Source organism: Manacus candei, unplaced genomic scaffold (genome assembly GCF_025592945.1).
Source record: "Manacus candei isolate 608988 ecotype Guabito, Panama unplaced genomic scaffold, ASM2559294v1 h1tg000070l, whole genome shotgun sequence".
Lineage (NCBI taxonomy): Eukaryota > Metazoa > Chordata > Aves > Passeriformes > Pipridae > Manacus > Manacus candei.
The window spans coordinates 235,841-255,793 of NW_026138118.1; the positions used below are offsets into that span (position 1 = coordinate 235,841).

The window sequence follows — 19,953 nt, forward strand, 5'->3', positions numbered from 1 at the left end:
CCATCCCGCCGGGGGCGCGGGGACCCTGCGGGGCGCGGCGCGGAGCCCCCCGAGGCGCGGGCCGTGCTCCCCGAGGGCGCTCCTGCTCCCGCTCCTGCTCCCGCCTGCCCCGGTTCATTTCCTGCCTCATGAGCAAACTCTCGAGCAGCTCGTTCGCAGCTCGTGCCCGACCGCAAGAGCGAGCGACAAACCCCGAGGGCTTCCTGCCATCCCCGCCGGGAGGGTCCCAGCGCTGGCTGTCCCCTCGCCCGGGGCGTGCTGAGACCCTCGGTGGTGACTGTGGGGTCCCAGGGGATGGGAGAAGGGTCAGGGACAGGCAGGGGGTTGTCACCTGCTGCCCAGTCCCCTGTGCTGTCCCCTCTCCAGGGCTCAGGTTGGCAGTGCCCTGCACCAGCTGCCCCTGACCCCACCAGACCCTACACCAGTTGTAGGACTCATCCTGCACCCCAAAACCCCCTTTTTGACCACTGTTTTGGTCACCACAGACTTTGGCACCCAGACAGCCACGGGGGCAGGGGCTGAAGGCGGGGGGACACCCTGTGACCCTGCCAGGCTGCCAGCCCTGTGTTTTGGAGGCAGCTCAGAGCAGAGCAACCACAACACCATTGTCTTGGCTTCTGAGATCAAACACGAAGCCGCAGGTACCAGCTCGGTGAGGCACAGGAAGCCCAGCTGTGTCGGGAGGGGAGGGGGGGGTTGTGGCAGCCTGGGGGGCACATCAGGCTCTCCCCACGGCCTGGGAAGGAGAAGCAGCCCCCAAAATGATCCCTGGGTCATCCCACGGCTTCCCTGGGTCTCCCCACGTTGTCCCTGGCACTGCTTGCACACAGGACTCTGCGGAAGTCACATCCCCAAGTGGCAGCTTGTGCTGTCACCTCCCTCCCCCCCTCCCCGGTCCCCACAGCAGAAATCTTGGAGCCACATCTACGGGGCCAGGGAGGCGCCTGGGTACGTGAAAATACAGAAAAAAACATCAGCTCTCACCTTCACCTCCTTTTATTCCACCTCTAAGGGCTGCTCCCAACATTTTCCACCGTGCTTGACCCCACTGTCCCTAGGAACAGGCCCCCAGAACGCCCTGTGCCCCATGGGGGTGGTGGCACTTCCCATGGCACTGCCCCTGGAGCAGGGCTGGCAGCACCACGGCTCAGCTCCACCTGCCCCGAGTCCCGAGGGATTTTGAGAGTGATCCTCGAGCCCTGCCAGGTCCAGATGCACCCGTGGGTGCCCGCGGGGCTCCCACCCGGCCCCCGGGGGGGATCAGCAGAGGGAGAAGCGGCGGGAGTTGATGTTCATGCGGGTGACCCCGATGTGCTTGAGGGGCGTGGAGAGCAGGAAGGCGGCCTTGGGGGGGATGTTGCAGAGCAGATCCGAGTCTTCCTCGCAGCCCTCGAGGCCGAAGGTGGCGTCGTCCAGCATCTCCTTGTGCTGGTGACAGGCCTGCTCCACCTTCAGCCGGTGCAGCCGCGCCCGCAGGCGCATCAGCTGCTGGGCCAGGCGCTGGTCCACAGCCTGCATCTCCCTCTGGAGGGGAGACCGGAGTCAGGATGGAGCGGGATCACCCCCCGGGTCAGCTGCAGGGGTGATGGGGCAGCAGGGATGGGGCTTGGCCAGGGAACAAACCCACCCTGGGACAGCAGAGAGCCCACGCACGCGGTCCTGTGGTGGGCACAGTGTCTGATGCCTGTGGGCTTTTTACCCTGTTGCTGCCTCAGGGACAGGCTAGTGGGTGCTCCCAAACACCCTGTGCCCCATGGGGGTGGTGGCATTTCCCATGGTACTGCCCCTGGAGCAGGGCTGGCAGCACCACAGCTCAGCTCCACCTGCCCCGAGTCCTGAGGGATTTTGGGTGCCACCCTCTGGAAGCCACCACGTGCCACATGAAGGAGTCCACAGCAGCAGTGCCACCAGCAGAGCAGGCAGGGGGGGTGACAAGTGCAGACCCCAACAGCGTGGTGAGGGTACAGGGGCAGAGCTGTGGCACCGCGGAGCCACGTGTGCCTTGCAAAAATCCTCATGCACCCACCGAGCAGGGCAAAGGAGCAAAGCCCCTGCTGACCCTGCCACGTCCCCTCACTGCTGCCTGAGCTCGGGCACGGGGGAGCCCTGTGGTCCCATCTCACCCCTCATCCCACTGCCAGCTACTCACCAGCTCCGTCCTCAGCCACTCCAGAGCCGCCTCCATGGTGGCAAAGCCACAGATGCCACCACCCAGCTGGTCCTTGGGGTGCCCAGGGCCCTGCTCAGCCCCCCGGCCCCCCCCCGAGGTGCCCCAGCGCTGCCCCCTCACCCGGGCCTCCCACTCCAGGTACGAGGGTCTCCGGGTCTGCAGCTTCAGCTTGGCCGTCAGAGCCTTCACACTGTCCAGGTTCTCCTCCTCCCAGGTGGGCTCCTCCTCGCCCAGCTCCTTGAACTTCAGCTGGCTGAGGGCCATGGTGGGACCCCCCGCAGCCCCCCCAGCCCCTTGGGTGACCTCTGCCCACTCAACAACCCACCCACCGTGGAAATGAAGCCTCTACCCTGGCCACGACCACCCAACCACCCACTCCCTCACTCCCCCAGCTGTGCCCGGTTCCCAGCTATTTATCCATCCCCCGAGGACAATCCCGATGGGCAGGAATTTCCTTATCCAAAGGAGTGCAAAGGAGGAGGGTTTTTGGGTTTATTCGATGTTGTCGTGATGAGGTTTTTTTGTTGTTTTCCTTTTCGTTTTTAGCATCATTGTCTCCGGCTGGGAGGAGACTCCCCGTTCCCGGACGAAGCCTTCACCGGGCACGGAGGAGCGGGAATGATTTATCCCCGGCCCCCCCCCCCCCCCCGGGGGGACCCAAAAAAAGCCTAAGGAAGGAAAAAGAAACCGGGGGAGGGGGCACAAGGGGCAGCCGGGGTCCCGCACCCGGACGGGACGTTAAGGTGGAACCGCGTCGGGATCTGCCCTCTCCCCCTTCCTCCCTGCCCCGGGGGGCTCCAGGGGCAGCAGCGATGGGGCCCGGGTCTTACCTGTATCCCACGGGTCTCACCTGCCCCTCGGACGCCCATCCCCGACCCCCCCAGAGTGCCCCCCCACATTCCACGCGTGCCTCGCCAGTGCTGCGAGAGAGCCCCCGCCTCTCCTTCTCGTGTCCCTCCCACGGCCCCGCGAGTGTCCCCTCGCTCCCGCACCCCACGCGGCGACACCCCCGCCCCCCAGCCCACCCCAGGAGCCCCCCAACCCCGGGGAGCGCCCCGTCCCTCCGGACCGGGCCACCTTAAACCCGACATCCGCCGGCCCGGCCGGGCCGTGCGGGGCATCGCCGCCCCCCCGCTTCCACCCCGAGGTCCCCGCGTGCACCCCCAGGTCCCTCCTCCCACCCCGAGCTCTCCCTCTCGCGCCCCGAGATCCCCCTTTTACGCCCCGAAATCCCCCCCCCCCCGCTTGCACCCTGAGCTCCTCCGCTTGTGTCTGTTGGCACTCTGGGGTCCCCCGCTTGCACCCCAGGGTCCCTGGTGCCACCCCACAGTCTCCTATTGCGCCCTGAGAGTCTTCCTTGCACCCCACGGTCCCTGCTTGCACCCCACAGTCCCCTGCTTATGCCCAGGAGCTCCCCGTGGGCATTCTGAGGTCCCCTGCCTGCACCCCACTGTCCTCCCACTTGCACTCCAAGGTCTCTGCTTGCCATCCGAGGTCCCCCCTTGCCCCCTGAGGTCCCCACCTGCCCCCCCAGCCCGAGCAGGTAAGCAGAGGGGTGGCAGGGGCACTGCCAGGTGCCCACCCTCCTCCTCCTCCTCACCCAGGGGCCTTGGCAGCAGTTCCTGCCCTGTCCCCAGGCCCGGGGGGACACTGTGGGCACAGGGGCCCTGGCAGAGCCCACAGGGCCCTGGCAGCCGGGTCGGGGGGGGGGGGGGGGGCTGGTAACAGGGTGTCAGGGAAGGACCTGGAGCTGCTCCCTGCATTCCCCTTTTCACCAAAAATCGCCTCCCTGCAGTGCAGCCGGCACGGGATACCCGGCTTGGGGTGGGAGCCTGGGGCCAGCTCAGCCCCCCCCCGCCCCGTGCCTCAGTTTCCCCGGGGAGGAAACGTCCCCCTGGCTGCGTTTCGCAGCTCCGTCCCCTGTAGGTGACAGTGCAAACACCCAGAGGGGGTGAGGCCGTGACGCAGAGGGAAGAAGGGGTTTCCAGCCGGGCCGTGCGCCGCAGGATTTCCCCTTTCTCCCTCCCCAGTCCCCCGCGCCGGGCAGAGCCGGCCATGGAGTTCTCGGAGCTGATCAAGACGGCGACGGTGGAGAACGTGCTGCTGTCGTGCGCGGGGCTGCCGGCGGTGAGGGGCACCCTGTGCATCACCAGCCACCACCTGCTCCTCTCCTCCTGCCCCGGCGGGGACCTGGAGCTCTGGCTGCTCATCCGCAACGTGGACGCCGTGGAGAAGAGGTGCGTGTGCTGCTCCCCGCCCCGCGGCTGCCCCGCGCTCCCTCCCGGCCCTGTCACCCCTTCCTCCCGAGCTGGAGCGTTCCCGAGCAGAGCACGGCCACCCCTGGGTGCTGCCCGCCGAGCCTTGTCCTTCCTCTTCCTCACGGCCCGGCACGGCAGCACCGGGCGCTGACCTCCTCTTCTCCTCAGAGTGCAGAATTTAGGCTGGTACCAGCCCCCCCGGACTAACAGCTCCGCCCGGGACACCAGGTTTGGCTTTTAACGCTCCCTTGGCTCTGCCAACCACCGCGGCGCCCGCCGTGCCCCGTCCAGGGCAGGGAGACGGTGGAAATCCCGGCTCCGGGGGCAGACGAGAGCCAGAGATTTGGCAACCACACCAGCACAGCCCTCGCGGGGAGAGGGCAGCTCGGCGCTGTCTGTGTGTCCGTCTGTGCGCGCACGGACCCCCGGCCAGCCCTGACCCCCCTCCTGCCTCCCCCAGGCTCACCGGCTCCTCCGGCACCATCACGCTCCGGTGCAAAGACCTGAAGGTGCTGCAGCTGGAGATCCCGGGCATGGAGGAGTGTCTCAACATCGCCAGCTCCATCGAGGTGAGCCCCGGGCAGCAAAGGGTTGCCAGGGCAAAGCGGCCCCGCCGTGTTTGCTCTGCGTCTGTCGTTCGCTGGGTAAATAAGCACTCAGCTCCGGCAGCGCTGGCACCTGGGGCCGCTGGTGCTGCCCAGCCCTCGCCTGGTGCTGGGATGTGGCCAGGAGCAGGGAACAGCCATGGGGTTTGCAGAGCCCTGGGGACTTTCCCGGCCGCATTCCCTGCCCCGTGACCGGCGCTGCCTTTGCTCTCGCTCCAGGCCCTCTCCTCGGTGGACTCCGTGATGATGATGTACCCGTTCTTCTACAGACCCCCGAGCCTGAAGCTCGAGGAAGGATGGCACCAGTTCCCCCTCGAGCAGTATTTCCAACAGATCTCCTCGCAGGTGAGGCTGGAAGGAGACCTGAGTCCCTCCCAGCCACAGCAGGTTGGGCACCAGGGCTCCCCCTGACCCCGTGTCTGCCCCAGACGAGCCAGTGGCGGCTGAGCACCGTGAACCAGGACTTCAGCACCTGCCCCACGTACCCTCCCACCGTGATTGTGCCGGCGGCCGTGGCCGACGAGGCCCTGAGAAAGGCTGCCCGGTTCCGGCAGGGCGGGAGGTTCCCTGTCCTCAGCTACTTCCACCCCAAAAACCGCACCGTGAGTCTGCCCTGCCCCCTCATCCCCTCTCCCACTGCTGCCAGCTCTATGGGAAAGGTGGCTGGAAGCCCCCCCCACGCTGTGGGGTCCCCCAGTGCTCCCCATCTCTCACCCTGCAGGTGATGCTCCGCAGCAGCCAACCCCTGACGGGACCCAACCGCAGGCGGTGCCGTGAGGACGAGACGCTGCTGGGGACGATCCTGGACGAGGGGGAGAGGGGCTTCATCATCGACACACGCTCGGCCCAGGCAGCAAAGCAGGCTCGGATGACCGGGGGAGGCACAGAGCCCAAATCCTCCTACCCACAGTGGAGGAGGCTGCACCGGCCCCTGGAGAGGTGAGGGCTGTGCCGAGCCCTGGCGCTCTCGTGACACGGGGGTGATCGCACTGCCTGGCAGGACGTGGGGGGGCCACCCCCACAAAAGAGTCACCAAGCCCCCAGCACCTCTCTCCCCGCTCCCAGGGGCCGCCCGCTGCAGGAGAGCTTCGCCAAGCTGGTGGAAGCCTGCAGTGACCCCTCCCTGAGCATGGACCGGTGGCTGGGCCGGCTGGAGAGCAGCCGCTGGCTCAGCCACGTCAAGGCAGCCCTGAGCACGGCCTGCCTGGCTGCCCAGTGCATGGACAGGTAAGGGGGTTGCACCCCAAAGCCCCTCCTTCCCCCAACTCCCAGCATGGCACAAAATCCAGGCGCCATCCTGGGTTGATCCCGACAGGGAGGAGGCCACGGTGCTGGTGCACGGGGCGGAGGGGACGGACACGACGCTGCTGGTGACAGCGCTGGCCCAGGTGATCCTGGACCCGTCCTGCCGCACCCTGGCGGGATTCCAGGGGCTGCTGGAGCGGGAGTGGATCCAGGTGAGAGTGGCAGCTCCGAGGGGGATGGGGATCCCAGCCTGGCTGGGCACCCTCAGCCCCATATCCCCCCCCCTCGGGGTCCCACAGGCTGGACACCCCTTCCACCTCCGCTGCGCCCACTCCGCCTATTCCTACGCCCGGCTGAAGCAGGAGGCACCGCTTTTCCTGCTCTTCCTGGACTGTGTGTGGCAGCTGAGCCGCCAGTTCCCCTTCTCCCTGGAATTTGGGGAGCGCCTCCTCCTCTCCCTCTTCGACAACGCCTACGCCTCGGCCTACGGCACCTTCCTCTGCAACAACGAGAAGGAGAGGTGAGAGGGGTGGGGACAGCGCTGTCCCCAGGGAGCAACTCCAGCAAATCCCCTCCTGGTCACGGTTTGGGTCACAGCAAACCCCACGAGCCCTGGCAGGGACCGAAACGCATCCCCCGTGTCCCACAGGAGCCTGTGCAAGGTGAAGGAGAGCACACACTCGCTCTGGGCCTGGCTGAACCGGCCCGAGGAGCAGCAGAAGCTCCTGAACCCTCTCTACTCCCACAACGCCCTGGTGATCTGGCCCTCCGTGGAGCCCCAGAGCATCCAGCTCTGGCAGGGTGAGTGGGATCCTCCCAAAATCCATCCTCAGCCCCGAGCTGGGCTGGCTGAGGGGAAGCTGCTCTGCCTTTCCCTCGCTGACAGGGCTGAAATAACACCCAGCCCCTTCTCTCCCAGGTTTATTCCTCCGTTGGATCCGTCCATCCCAGCACCTGGATGAGGCCTGGGCAGAGATCCAGCGGTTGGTTGAGGAAAACAACACCCCTGCCAAGGAGAGCACAGGGAACAGGCTGAGCCAGTCCCTCTCTGACCACACTGCCGGGATGGAGAACAGGAGATGAAGGGCAGCACAGGCAGTTCAGTCCCGTGGGATGCCAGGACAAGGCAACACTGGAGCTTCCTGTGGGAAGTGCTGTGCTGGACACAGACCCCACAGACAGCTCTGGGAGGAAGGAACAGACCCCCTTTCCCAGCCTTTGGGCTGCCCAGACTGAGCTTGTTTCAGTAAAGCCTCTCTCCCAGCCCACACCGGCATTCCGCTCTTCCATAGGGGCAGGAGGAAGATGCTCCTTCCCAGTGGGATTTCGGCAGCGCTTGTGGATGGCTGTGGAGCAGGACATCAACCTGCCTGCCAGCCAGGCAGGCACAGCAAAACCAGGAGCTCACACTAAACCAACACCCTCTCCACAGAAGGCACAGAGGCTGCAGCCTCACTGTTCCATCAGCCGCTCCAAGCTGGGAGAGCCGGGCTGGGAATTCTGCCCTTGAACCCAGATTTGAGGAAGGAAAGAGAAACAAACCACCCCTCCCGACAGGCAGGGTGAGACAGGGGGGAAGGATGAGGAGCACGAGCTCCTAGAGCAGGAAATAACTGTTCCATGAGGAAAGTTGGCCCAGGGTCAGCCCAGCAGATAAACAAAGCGGCCGGGCCGGGCGCGTGCATGTCAGCTGGAAAACAATTCCTGGCTGCTGCACTTCCAGCCTCTTCACACTTCAGGGCTGGACCTGAGGCTCTGGGTCACTCCCTGGGAAAGAGTTAAGCCAGGATGGGCAGAGGTCCCGGGAGGAGCAGCACTGTCTGTCTGCCCATGGGTGTGGAGCAAGGCACTGGCAACAGAGCCAGGAAAACAAAGTCCTTGGGTTAACTGGGAAAAAAAAAACAACCAAAAAAACCCCACAGAGGTACTTTGCCTTGTGTTTACAAAAGATTTCTATTTATTTCCTGATGATTTTTCCCTCCCCTGATGTATAAATATGCCCAGCAGGCAGGAAGCCCCCAGGGCAGGCAGGCAGCCAACCCAGCAGCCTTCCCACAAAAGCCATTCCTGCCCTTCGGAGCTGGCTGAGTTTCCACTTCCCCACCTTCACACAGCCCCCAAAATGCAGCAGGAGAACTTCAGGCCTTACAGCAGCCCCTTGACAGAGCTGATGGACTGGGCAAGGGGTTGGAGGAGAAGAAGGAGGAGGAGAGGAGAGGGAAATCCTCCTTCAGGCTTCAAACTCAAACTCGAAGTACTGGGGATCGAAGTAGTGGATGCGGACGTAGCCATCCTCACCCCCACTGCTGTAACTGCAGGGAGGAAAGGGACAGTCAGGAACGCTGCAGGAGCAACCAGGGGCAAGTCTGGCCTCATAACCCCCTCCTGGAACTAACACAGGAGTCACAAGGCAAAGAAAGGATCAGTGACGCAGCCAAAGTGTGGAACAGGGTGTTGGTGACCCCCCGGGCTGGCCTGAGGGGAGGCTGAAATGGGAGGATTAAGGTGCTGGTTCTGCTCCCAGCACAGGGATCCTGTAGGTCCAGACATATCCCAACTAAAAAGTGGGATTGCCTGAGCTGGGACACGCTGCAAGACCCCCAGAGAGCCTCACCTCTTCCCGTCGGGGTGAAACGCGACGCTGTTGATGGGACCGAAGTGACCCTTCACTCTGCCAAACTCTTCCTCAAAAGCCAAGTGGAAGAACCTGGGAGAAGGAAGGAGATTTACACTGTCACAAGGAGCTGGGAGCCTGCAAGGGGCACAATCAGGGATTCCTCAAACAAGGTCTGCATGTTCAAGGACTCCTCCAGGAGCAGGGTGCTCCGGGAACAGCGTTCTGAGCTGTCAGGAGCGCTCCAGGTGAGGGAAAGGACCTGCCTGGCCTCAAATTTGCCAATCCTGGTGGAGGTTGTGGTCACATCCATGGCCTCCTGCCCACCACCAAGCACGACCTGCAAAGGAGAGAAGCCACCACCCTTCAGTGCTGCTTGTCCCACGCTCAGGGGCAGCTGGGGGAGGAGGGAGCAGAGCCTTTGGGGAATCCCAGAACCACCGAGGCTGGAAACCAGAGGGCACAAAGCCTCGTTCCCTGTGCCAGAACCAGCAAAATTCCCCAGCCCCATTGCACAGTCCTGGTTTTCAGCTGGGCTGGGGACACTCATGCTGGTGACACAACTCAGGGGTGACACTGAGGGAGCTCATCCTTACGTGGTCAAAGATGGGGGAGAGGGCGGCGGAGTTCACCGGCCGCTCCGTCCGGAACGTCTTCAGGTGCTCCAGGGACGTGCAGTCAAAGAGCTACGAGGCAAAAAGGCAGAGAGCTCATTAATTAACTCACACAAATCCAGCTTGCTGGGCCTCACCTGGGGAGGTGCAGTCACTCCTGGACACTCAAATCCCAAAATGTATTTCCCCAGAATGCCAAAACACCGGCCTAAGGTAAACCTGTTGCCTTCCAGAGGTGGCAAGCTGCCAATATATTCTGGAAAATGCCAAAAGTACTCTGGAAATGCCAAAATAATTTCATTTTCAATGCCTGACTGATAATTTTACACGGTGGCATCTCCCCTTCCTCACCGAGCTTTCCCACTGAGCTTTGCCTGTCCACTTCCTGAAATCCCTGAGAAGGAAAAAAAACCCTGTGATAAGCTCTGAGGAGAGGTCCTGCCAGGAAATATCCACTGCTGATGGAAAACCTCACCTTGGCCGTGTTGTCCTTGGAGGCTGTGATGAACATGGTCATGTCCCTGGAGGTCTGGATGTCGTTGATCTGCTTGGTGTGCTCCTTGATGTTCGACAGCTGCTCCCCTGACTGAGGGGGAAGAGGCAGTTTCAGGGAGCTGGGAAGAGTCCTCCTCATTGAAAATAATGTAGGAGATCATGGAATAGCATCCTGGGATGGTGTGGGTTGGAAGGGAACTCGAAGATCATCTCACTCCACCTGAGCAGGGGGGTTGGTACATCCGCCTTGCTCAGGGGAGCCACAAATCTGAATTACCCTTCCATGAAGCTGCTGTTTGGAGCCCCAAAATCCTACAGTTTGCCCCTGAACCCCACAGGAACGCTGTGCCATCCTCCCCCCCCCCCCCCAGTCCCTGACCTTGGCACTGAACTGGTTGAGCTCCCCACTCTCGTGGCCCGCAATGATGAACTCCCCGAGCGGGCCCCACACGGCGCTGGTGATCTTGGAGTCGCTGCAGGGGATCTTCATGTAGGGCTCGTTGTTCTCTGAGGGAGGGGACAGACACACAGAGAGGTGGCACAGCCCTCCACACCCTCCCCCAGCCCCTCCCCAGCCCCAGGGAGGATCCCTCACCGATCTGGGCGGGGTCCCGCAGGTCGAAGAAGCTCACGAAGCACTGGTAGCCCATCTGCTTGTCCGTGGAGAACATGATGATGTTCCCCCCAAAGTCGAAGCCACACGTCCTCACAGCACTGCTGGTCTTCACCAGGGCCAGCTGCTTCCCTGGGGGGGACAGGGACATCAGCTCAGGGGGCTGGGGGGGAGTTATGGGACAGGGGAAGGGGTGGCAGGGGAGGCAGGAGGGTCAGGGGATCCCTGACTTGGGATCTGTAGAACCACTTGTGAGTCACAGACCACCGGATTTTGGGGGGCTTTTCTGAGCTTAATCATGGAATAACAGAATGCTTTGGGTTGGAAGGCACATTATGGATCACCTTTTCCACCCTCTGCCTGCAGGGACACCTCCCACTAGCCCAGGTTGCTCCAGCCTGGTCCTGGATACTTCCAGGGATGAGACAGCCACAGCTTCTCTGGGAAATCCATTCCAGCCCCTCCCACCCTCACAGTGAAGAATTCCTTCCCAATCTCTCACCTAAATCTCCCCTTTTCCAGCTTAAAGCCATTCCCCCTTGTCCTGTCCCTCCATCCCTTGTCCCAGGTCCCTCTCCAGCTCTCCTGGAGCCCCTTCAGGCACTGGAAGGGTCTCCAAGGTCTCCTCCCCAGGCTGAACACCCCCAGCTCTCCATGGCAGAGCTGCCCCATCCCTGTGGATGCCCTGCAGATGCCAGGCAGGGATTTGGGAAGGGCTTTACCTGTCTCACAGTCCCAGAGCCGGCAGCTGTTGTCGGCAGAGCCCGTGAGCACGTGCCGTGTGTCCCCTGGGTGTCACCAGTCAGGGAAGGACATGGATAAATTTTTTAGATATGTACAAATTCTACAGATACATATGCATAAAAATTCCATCTATATAAAAATACACATGGAAAATATAACAGTTTAAGTGGAGGTATCGAGACCAGAGTAAGAGGCAGGAATGACCCCAGAGGCAGAAATATGGAATATATGTATTTATATATATAATTGGATATATATAACTGTAAATTTATATTAAAATGTATATATAAATATAAATGTATATAAAACATAAATATATTATATATAAATTCCATATATATAAAAAAATACATGGAATATTTAAGAATTTAAGTGAAGGTATGTCAGAATAAGAGGCAGGAATGATCCCAGAGGCAGAAATATGGAATACATATACTTATATAGATAAAAGATTATATATTACGTACACAAAGATAATTATATATATGGAATTTTTTTATATATATATAAATTCCATATATATAAATTCCCTATCTATATTCAATAAATATATAAAAATACAGATGGAATATTCAAGAGCTGAAGTGCAGGGTAAAGTAGCAGGAAGGATCCCAGGGCAGTCTGATGGGATGAATCCCGGGCTAAAAAATGGGATCAAACCGGTCTTTTTTGGGGGGGGATTAAAAAGGATACAATCGGCATCCACACACCACACAGCCCCCGTGTGCCCGTTGTAGGTGCCCAACCTCTCGCCGTTCACCGAATACCACACGTTGACGATCTGCGAGGCGAAAAAAAAAACCGCGCGGATTAATCAATAATAAACTAACGAATTATGGCGGGGGTGGTAAGGGGGGGAGCACTCACGGGATCCTTGGCCACGGTGAACAGCAGGTCTCCCTCGCGGTTGTATTTGATCTGCGTGATGGAGCGCTCATGGCCTTGCAGCAGGATGGGCTTCTGTAATTATTAAGTTATTAATTAATGAGTGAGGGGAGGTGGAGAAGGAAAGGGAGGGTGAGGCGGGGGGGCGAGCGCGGCCCCCGGTCCGAGGCTCCTGGGGCGCGGGGGGGCGGCCAGGCCGCCCCCCCGCGCCCCAGGAGCCCCGGACCGGGGGGCTTTGAGCCGCTGAATCATCGGGAGCGGCCACAAATCGCGACAACCGCGACCACCCCGCTCCGGTCTTACCATGGCGGCCACGCCGAGGAGAGAGGAAGGCGGTCACTTCCGGGTTGGGGAGTCGCAGAAGAAATGCGTCACGGGGGTCGCCATGGCAACAGCGCGGGACTTCCGGTCCGACCAGGAAGTGAAGCGCCGTTGCCATGGCGACCGCGCGTGAGGGGAAGGAGATGGCGGCGGGGAAAGGGGATGTCAGGGTGTCCCTGGAGCGGGAGGGAGGTTGTGGAGAGCGGGGTTGGGTTGTCGCGGGTAAACGGGGATGGAGGCGTGGGATGGGTGGGGTTGGGAGAGATCTTGAAGATCGCCTGATTCCAACCCCCTGCCATGGGCAGGGACACCTTCCACTACCCCAAGTTGCTCCAACCTGGCCTTGGACACTCCCAGGGATGGGGCAGCCGCAGCTTCTCTGGAAAATCTATTCCAGCCCCTTCCCACCCTCGCAGGGAAGAATTTTTTCCCAATATCCCACTTGAATCTCCACTTTTCCGATGTGAAGCCATTCCCCTTAACCTCCATGTTAAGCTCTGTTAAACCTCCCCTTCCAGACCTGTCCCTGGCAGTCCCACTCTGCAACTCCCTGGCTTTGGTGGTGACCCTGGTGACTGGCAGGATCCTGGGAGAGGATGATGGTGGCAAACGTAAGTCACACTTCAGGCATTCCCTCCCCTGCATCTGTTGGCTGGTTTAGGGTGTGAAAACAGCAAATACCCCCCCCAAGGCTTTGCCTGGTTCAGCAGCAGCTCTTGCTGCAGACCCTGAAAGGGAAGTGAAACAGCTTTGTGGGCAGGGCTGGTAAATTTAAGCTTAGAACTGGCTGTTCTAAGCTAAAAGAGCTTATAAACCTAACTAGATGTTGAACCATAACAGAAGCACTAAATAATATGCCCACCATAGAAAAGGAGAGGCTCATAAACCCCCAAATGTAAACACCCATCCTCCTTTCCTTCCCTGATGTCCTGCACTGACATTGCCCTGCTCAAAAGGGCAGAAAAAGGCAGAGAACTGGAAAGTTTAAAACTCCAGCACCAGGAACAAGAGCTGTAGGAAAAAGGAGCTGTAGGAAAAAGGAGCTGTAGGAAAAAGGAGCTGTAGGAAAAAGGAGCTGTAGGAAAAAGGAGCTGTAGGAAAAAGGAGCTGTAGGAAAAAGGAGCTGTAGGAAAAAGGAGCTGTAGGAAAAAGGAGCTGTAGGAAAAAGGAGCTGTAGGAAAAAGGAGCTGTAGGAAAAAGGAGCTGTAGGAACAGGAGCTGTAAGAAGACACTGAGTTGTTGTTGTTTAAGCCTGGATCTCTCCAACAGACACAGAACATGAGTGACATTTCCAAACCCCCTCAGAACTCACCTGGCCCAGGCTGGACCTGCCCAGACATCCCTGCCCTGTGACACCTGAGCACTGTCTGAACTGTGCAGACAATCACAGAATGGGTTGGGTTGGGAGGGACCTTCAAGATCATCTCATTCCAACCCCTCCTGCCTGTTCTTGATAAGCACATTCCCAATCTGTTCATTCCCACAGGGGCTGTGGTAGGAATGCTGCTCACCATCCTGGGGGTCTCACTGTGTGTGGCTGCTTCAGGAACAAGAAGCAGAGGGACAGAACCTGACCAAGGGTAACCCCCTGTGGCTGAGGGGGCTCCTGGCTCAGCCATGCCTGGGAAAGGTGGATTTTAACACACAGATGTCAAAACCCATGGACTGCATTCCCTGAGCAGCAGGGTGGAACAAAGCACATCCCATTCCATGTCTTAAGGAATTTTTTGTGGGTGTTTCAAGACAACGACAGTTGAATTTGCTCAGCACTGAAGGGGCAATAAGGGGTTAATAAATCATTCAATGGGACCTTCTGGGACTGACTGATTTTTGATTAGGAGGAATTTTTTTAGGAATTCCTCCTTCTTGTAGCCAAGCAAGTGAAAATGGCTTTTTCTGCTGTGCTCAGCTGTCCCAGCTCACACTGCACAGCCCCTTACTCAGAGGTTACTACAGGGCTTTGCTCAGAGTTCCTCTCGTCCATCAAACACCCACAAGTGCAGTGTGTCCCTAAGGAAGGAAGGGTGGGTTCCTTTTCAGTGAAATTATCAGTCCAAAGTACCAGAGAAATCACAGAAGGAAAAAAAAATAATCATTGTCACCCTTGTAATTAACGAGAAACTCCAGGGAGGGAAATCAGAAAGCCTTGCCCAGGGAGGGTGATGCAGGAGCTGTTTATTCCTGTGACTTTTCCTAAATCAGGGAGATGTTCCCAAGACAGAAATAAAATAGATATGGATTTGGGAACAGCTTTAATTGCTGCAAACATTATCCAGGCACTGCAAATCAGAGGGACAACAGTACAATGAAATCTCTTTCTAAGAAATACCCGACATAGAGCAAACCCTGGCAGGTGTTTTGTTATTAAAACATGTTTTCTGTTTGGTAATTCTTCCTTCCCCAGTTCAGCTACAAACCAGCCCATTTAGAGCTCATAAGAGCAGCCATTTCCTCTGAGAAATAAAGGGGAAAATCTTCATTATTTAACAACACTGTGCCTCTGAATAAAACCAACTGCACAGGAATGTGATCCAGGGGGGGAAAAGCCAAGGGAAAGCAGCAGCATTGGAGCACCCAGTGCAGCAAACACAGCACAACAAGGGTCAGGAACCACCAGCTAAAGCTTCGCCAGGGCTTTCTCTAATTTCACTTCAAAGGAATTGTCTTCCTTTGAAGTTCTAATTAACCCAGAGACACCACCGAGGCAGAGCTGAGTCACCCATTACAGCAATCCTGAATATCCTCAGGAAAAGCTGGAATCATTAACACACCACTGACAACAAGAATTTTGCTGACCTCGTCACGCAGAATATTGTTTTAGAAAGAACTATTTTTTCCCTCTTTTTTAAAGCAAAGGTTTGAACTTCTGTTACTAAAACAAGCGTGTTCAAGTCATTTGAAGAATTAGGTGGTTATTCCCTGGTGGATTCTGAGCTTCACCTGGATACAGGAAAGTTCTGCTTAAGGAACTTCAGGAACTGCAGTGGGAGGAATCTGATCACAGGAATGTTCTCCCCCACTCCACAGAACCAGTGAGGGGAATAAATACCTTTCTGTGGTGTCTCATTTTGGGTTTTCATGTAAGTTCTTCTGTGACAGGAGTGAGGATGGAAACACAGAAGAATCCAGGAGAGCCTTTGCAGTCCTTACTGGGGTGGGAAGCTGCAGCTTTCACGTTCCAGAAGGGAATTGTTCATTCTCCAGATGGGATTTCTTGCCTTTCTAACACACGAGGCTCTTCAGTGACACCCTGCTGTGGGTTCTCAAGTTCCCCCTCGTGGTTACTCTCGGCTTTACACATCGGAGAGCAGCTCAGTGTGTCCTAAACCTGATAAATAGGATTTCAGTGAGAAAACAAGGACTTCCCCAAGGAATTGCTGTGAACTCTCGATTGGCCCTTGGGGCTGAGCCATTCCAGGGGGACCCTGGGGCAGGGAGGTTCCAGACAGGCAGGAAATCCCCTCTCAGACCTGGTCAATGGGTACATCCAGCCTGGTGTGTCCACCCTCTTCCCGAGCACCTCTCATCTCCCTCCTTGGATCCCTGGGTTTGGAGAGGCTTTTTCCTGTGAGGAAAAGAAAAGGGAAAAGCTGTTCCATGGGTGTTGCATGGCCTGGTCACGCTGAGGCTGCAGAATCCTGGTGTGTGCCCAGGTGAGGAGGGGAAAGAAGAACTGCAGGGATTGCTGGATGCATCATAAATCCAGCCCCCTTCAGCATCATAAATCCAGCCCCCTCCACACTCACACCTTCACCTGGGCCAGGCTGCACACTCCTGCTGCTCCTTCTGTTCTGTCCTGCACGCACAGGTTTGACATGGAAAATGGGCTCTTCCTCCTCGAGGGGAGATTCCCTGGCTGGAATTTGCAGCTGTGGGAAGGCAGGTGGGATCTTGCCTTTCTCTGCAGCTCCCGTGGCCTGCACCCTGCGACTGCCCAGCTGAAAAAAAAAACCATCACAGTTTATAAAAGAGGAGTTGTGCAGGGCAGTGCCTAAACACTCAAATTCCTGCTGTTTTCCTTGATCCCGACTGGTACAAAGCTGTAACTGTAACAAGAGGGTTTCAGGGAGAGGCTGTGGCTGCCCCATCCCTGGAAGTGTCCAAGGCCAGGCTGGACAGGACTTGGAGCAACCCGGGATAGTGGAAGGTGTCCCTGCCCATGGCAGGGGGTGGCACTGGATGAGCTTTAAGGTCCCTTCCAACCCAAACCATTCCATGATTCCATGATTGCAGCACGAACCACTCTGTGCCACTGAGCACTCACCCTGCCCTGGCTCTTTTTGTGCCTGGTTTTTGGGTGGTTCCTGTAAGAAAGAAGCAAATTCCAGCGTCAGGCAGAGGTCAGCTGAGGGAGGGCACAGTCCCCTCTTTTCCCAGAGGAGAAGGGGCCCAGAGGTGTTTTTCACATTCCACAGTGGATCCCATCAGGTGATACCACACTGCCCACCACAGACCTGGGAAATTCCATGGATAATGGGCAGGGGTCCCTCTCAGTGCTCCATGAACATGCAGCTGAGAAACAGCCCATTTGCTTCCTCTGGCACTGAACCCTGGATTTCAGGGACTAACCAAAAACCTTTGAAATCATTCTTCTTCCTTCCCTGAACTCCCAACACACGAAGCACAACTCAAACCCTGGCACAGGTAGAGGGAACAGAGGGGGGGCACAAAAAGGATGGCTCTGCCTGAAGGCCACCACAGAGGGACACCCCTTGGCCACAGCCCACTCACCTCAGTGTCCTGCACTCCTGGGGCACCAGCAGCTCCCTGTAGGGCAGAGGTTTGTACTCCTCCTTTCCCACTGCCACGTAGTGATGACCATTCTCCAGCTCCTCTCCTCTGCACACCGGGGTCCCATCCAGCCTGCAGAGCCTGGAGGAAGGAGACAGGGATCAGGGATCAGGGCTCTGGCAATCCCTGAACAGCCCCCTCAGTGTGGAAAACAAGGGCAGAGTGGGAAACGAGGCAGAGGATCCATCATTCTTAGTGTTACTCTGAGGAAGTCACAGAAATCATGCCCAGTGATCAGTGAGATGCAATAGACCCCAGCTTTCTCCTTGGTTAAATTGATGTTTGGGGAGGAATTCGGTTTTCTTCCCCTCCCTCAAGACATAAACTCCTTTTTATGCCACTGTTGTGGGGTTTTTTTACTGCTTGCTTATTGCTTTTTCACCAGCATCACAAAGCACCCAGGACATTGGGGTTATCCCTCATTTAATGATGGGAAAACCTGAAAAGCAAACGAGTTTGCAAAAGCAGATGGTCTGAACTTCCAGCCAGAGCTCCCCATGTCCTGGATCTACGGGAAGTGCCTTCCCTGGATACCCACTTGTTAACGGCTCCACTGCCCAACTCCACTTTCTCTGTCAGCGTGGCCAGGAGTGTGTCCCACTCCAGTGGGATCCTCTTGGGGAGCACCAGTGGGAAAGGAGGGCTCAGCAGGTCCCCATTCCAGAAAACACTGCAGGAGAAGCAGCCCAGAGCACGGGATGAGCCAGCATTCCCAGAGCTGTGGGAGGTGGGGAGAACAGCCAGACACCAGTGCCCAGACCCTATTTACAGCCAATACTCCTGGTGGAAACTGGGAATCGTCCCTGTGGGGCAGCATTCCCGGGATTTCACAGAGAAACTCCCTCTGAAAACATTCCCAGGGACCCTCCAAGGGGAAAATATGGAATCACTTACTGTATGGTGCAGGGCAGGCGGGAGAGCTGCTGCCGTTGGACGAAGGTGTTGGATTTCCAGGGATCTGCAGCACAGGACTGGGGACAGAGTTCATTGCACAGGGACAGCCCTGCAGAGCCTCCCAGGCTGCTCCTGTTTCTCCATCAGGATCTGCCTGCCCTGGCACACACCCCTGGGATACAGCCTGTCCTGGGACACAGCCCATGGTGGGATACAGCCTGTCCTGGGACACAGCCCATGGTGGGATACAGCCTGTCCTGGGACACAGCCCATGGTGGGACACAGCCTGTCCTGGGACACAGCCCAGTCTGGGATACAGCCTGTCCTGGGATACAGCCCGTCCTGCCCAGCCTTGCTGCTGCCATGTGGGGTTTGTTGTCAGCAACAGGGAGGCTGCAGAGGCTCCTCACACAGGGAGTGTGTTCCAGGTTTGCCAGGGAATCCCTGAGCTCAGACCCTTCCCTGCACTGTTCAGGGCGATGAAGGGATCAGCAGCAGCCCCCGTGCCCTGCTGATCCCTGGGGCACTTTGATCCCCACAGCCCTAAATCCCAACTTCAGTCCCATCAGCTGCTGTTTTTCACCCCCCTGCCCCTCAGTGACCCACCTGCAGACTCTTCCTCATCCCACGGGGCTCCTTCCTTCCCTGATTTAAGTAGCTGTGGGAACAAGATAAGGGTGTTTCCCCACCCCACCCCAGCCATGGCTGCCTAAAGCTGCTCCCAAAGCTCCCTCTACTCACTCCAGCTTTCGGAGCCTCTCCGACCCCGCTGCCACGTACTGGCCCCCGTCCCGCAGGTCCCCCAGCCCCGCGACACCGTGACCATGCCGGGGGGTGTAGAGGTTCCTCACGGCCAGGGGGGTGTGGAGGGCCTTGGTCACCTCGTCCAGAAAGGCCTCGAAGGTCGGGAAGCGCCGGGGGGTCACCAGGAATCTCCTCCCCGGGAAGAAACGGTCCCCGTTGCGATAGATCAGCACGGTCCTGGCTGGAGCTGGGCCTTGAGGGCTCATCCCAGTGGGACACGCTGGTCGCAGGGGATGTGACGAGTGGACAAACCTCCTGCTGAGCCCAAACCCTTCCAAATCACACCCCCCAAGAGCCCAAACCCTTCCAACCAGCCTCCTGCTGAGCCCAGACCTTTCTGACCAGCCTAAATCCTTCCAACCAGCTCCCCAGAGTCCAAACCCTTCCAACCAGCCTCCTGCAAAGCCCAAAGCAAACCCTCCCAACCAGCCCAAATCCTTCCTGCTGAGCCCAAACCCTTCTGACCAGCCTCCCACTGAGCTTAAACCTCTCCAAGCAGCTCCCCAGATCCCAAACCCTTCTGACCAGCTGCTCTGGGCTCTGCTGTCCCACCCCTTCCCAGCCCAGCCGGGCGTGACAGAGCATCTCCATGGATGCAAACCCAGCAGGAGGGAGCCATGGGAGGCCACACCAAACACCTGCAGAGCACTTTTCTGCCCCAGAACCAGGAACCACAGGGCTCTTCAATCTTCAACCACCACTACGGGGGCCCAGTATTGGAGTCACCAGGCTCTGACCAGGATTTATAGATCAGAATCTTCCTGGCAGCAGCTCCTGTGCCACCCACAGCAGCACTGCCCAGGGGCTGTCACCACCCTGGCATCACCCGTTCCCCTCAGGAGAAGTGCAAAGGATCCCATCCTGGATCAGATGAGCACCCACATCCCAGTGGGCACTTTG

At 58.4% G+C, this 19,953-nt stretch overlaps 4 protein-coding genes and 1 long non-coding RNA gene across 11 annotated transcripts; 2 read left to right on the forward strand and 3 right to left on the reverse strand.

The window, feature by feature from the left end:
* Positions 1-983: 983 nt before the first annotated feature.
* On the reverse strand, positions 984-3,064 carry FAM167B (family with sequence similarity 167 member B). Its single transcript, XM_051807036.1, has 2 exons — positions 2,150-3,064; positions 984-1,524 (listed from the first exon to the last, which is right to left on the reverse strand). The coding sequence occupies exons 1-2, from the start codon at positions 2,432-2,434 to the stop codon at positions 1,261-1,263; spliced, it is 549 nt and encodes a 182-aa protein (XP_051662996.1). The 5' UTR covers positions 2,435-3,064; the 3' UTR covers positions 984-1,260.
* A 607-nt stretch (positions 3,065-3,671) lies between these two features.
* LOC127479723 (myotubularin-related protein 9-like) lies at positions 3,672-8,401 on the forward strand. Its single transcript, XM_051807027.1, has 11 exons — positions 3,672-3,713; positions 4,201-4,407; positions 4,889-4,997; positions 5,253-5,378; positions 5,462-5,635; positions 5,755-5,972; positions 6,099-6,260; positions 6,349-6,490; positions 6,578-6,798; positions 6,928-7,079; positions 7,198-8,401. The coding sequence occupies exons 2-11, from the start codon at positions 4,226-4,228 to the stop codon at positions 7,359-7,361; spliced, it is 1,650 nt and encodes a 549-aa protein (XP_051662987.1). The 5' UTR covers positions 3,672-3,713; positions 4,201-4,225; the 3' UTR covers positions 7,362-8,401.
* On the reverse strand, positions 8,213-15,861 carry EIF3I (eukaryotic translation initiation factor 3 subunit I). Of its 2 annotated transcripts, none has more exons than XM_051807034.1 (11): positions 15,614-15,861; positions 12,226-12,318; positions 12,052-12,139; positions 11,337-11,402; positions 10,597-10,746; positions 10,381-10,508; positions 9,982-10,092; positions 9,489-9,578; positions 9,159-9,232; positions 8,893-8,985; positions 8,213-8,590 (listed from the first exon to the last, which is right to left on the reverse strand). In XM_051807034.1, the coding sequence occupies exons 1-11, from the start codon at positions 15,629-15,631 to the stop codon at positions 8,509-8,511; spliced, it is 993 nt and encodes a 330-aa protein (XP_051662994.1). In that variant the 5' UTR covers positions 15,632-15,861; the 3' UTR covers positions 8,213-8,508. The 2 variants fall into 2 exon arrangements, with proteins under 2 accessions (XP_051662994.1, XP_051662995.1); XM_051807035.1 differs by lacking the exon at positions 15,614-15,861 and adding an exon at positions 12,547-13,086.
* On the forward strand, positions 12,664-14,090 carry LOC127479729 (uncharacterized). Its single transcript, XR_007907668.1, has 3 exons — positions 12,664-12,734; positions 13,083-13,175; positions 14,051-14,090. It is a non-coding gene; the product is annotated as an uncharacterized LOC127479729 (long non-coding RNA).
* On the reverse strand, positions 14,800-19,848 carry DCDC2B (doublecortin domain containing 2B). 6 transcript variants are annotated; one of them, XM_051807029.1, is made up of 10 exons: positions 19,692-19,845; positions 18,991-19,273; positions 18,856-18,907; positions 18,250-18,326; positions 17,894-18,073; positions 17,296-17,436; positions 16,829-16,868; positions 16,313-16,502; positions 16,035-16,129; positions 14,800-15,892 (listed from the first exon to the last, which is right to left on the reverse strand). In XM_051807029.1, exons 2-10 carry the CDS (start codon positions 19,257-19,259, stop codon positions 15,887-15,889), a joined length of 1,050 nt encoding a protein of 349 aa, XP_051662989.1. In that variant the 5' UTR covers positions 19,260-19,273; positions 19,692-19,845; the 3' UTR covers positions 14,800-15,886. The 6 variants fall into 6 exon arrangements, 5 of the variants coding, with proteins under 5 accessions (XP_051662989.1, XP_051662990.1, XP_051662991.1 ...); XM_051807030.1 differs by having other exon boundaries at positions 16,319-16,502; positions 18,991-19,844; XM_051807031.1 differs by having other exon boundaries at positions 17,894-18,025; positions 18,991-19,838.
* Positions 19,849-19,953: the final 105 nt, after the last annotated feature.

What these genes read in the sequence shown, in the direction of transcription:
- FAM167B (XM_051807036.1), bottom strand. Translation starts at nt 2,434, where the DNA reads ATGGCCCTCAGCCAGCTGAAGTTCAAGGAGCTGGGCGAGGAGGAGCCC. An exon ending in AGTGGCTGAGGACGGAGCTG is followed by an intron (nt 1,525 to 2,149) that starts GTGAGTAGCTGG and finishes TCTCCCCTCCAG; the next exon opens with AGGGAGATGCAGGCTGTGGA.
- LOC127479723 (XM_051807027.1), top strand. Translation starts at nt 4,226, where the DNA reads ATGGAGTTCTCGGAGCTGATCAAGACGGCGACGGTGGAGAACGTGCTG. An exon ending in TCCAACAGATCTCCTCGCAG is followed by an intron (nt 5,379 to 5,461) that starts GTGAGGCTGGAA and finishes TGTCTGCCCCAG; the next exon opens with ACGAGCCAGTGGCGGCTGAG. An exon ending in TGGAGCGGGAGTGGATCCAG is followed by an intron (nt 6,491 to 6,577) that starts GTGAGAGTGGCA and finishes GGGGTCCCACAG; the next exon opens with GCTGGACACCCCTTCCACCT.
- EIF3I (XM_051807034.1), bottom strand. An exon ending in GCGGGACCCCGCCCAGATCG is followed by an intron (nt 10,509 to 10,596) that starts GTGAGGGATCCT and finishes CCCCTCCCTCAG; the next exon opens with AGAACAACGAGCCCTACATG. An exon ending in CCAAGGACAACACGGCCAAG is followed by an intron (nt 9,579 to 9,981) that starts GTGAGGTTTTCC and finishes TTTGCCTCGTAG; the next exon opens with CTCTTTGACTGCACGTCCCT.
- DCDC2B (XM_051807029.1), bottom strand. Translation starts at nt 19,259, where the DNA reads ATGAGCCCTCAAGGCCCAGCTCCAGCCAGGACCGTGCTGATCTATCGC. An exon ending in GGATGAGGAAGAGTCTGCAG is followed by an intron (nt 18,327 to 18,855) that starts GTGGGTCACTGA and finishes CTCTGTCCCCAG; the next exon opens with TCCTGTGCTGCAGATCCCTG. An exon ending in GGCAGTGGAGCCGTTAACAA is followed by an intron (nt 17,437 to 17,893) that starts GTGGGTATCCAG and finishes TCCTTCCTCCAG; the next exon opens with GCTCTGCAGGCTGGATGGGA.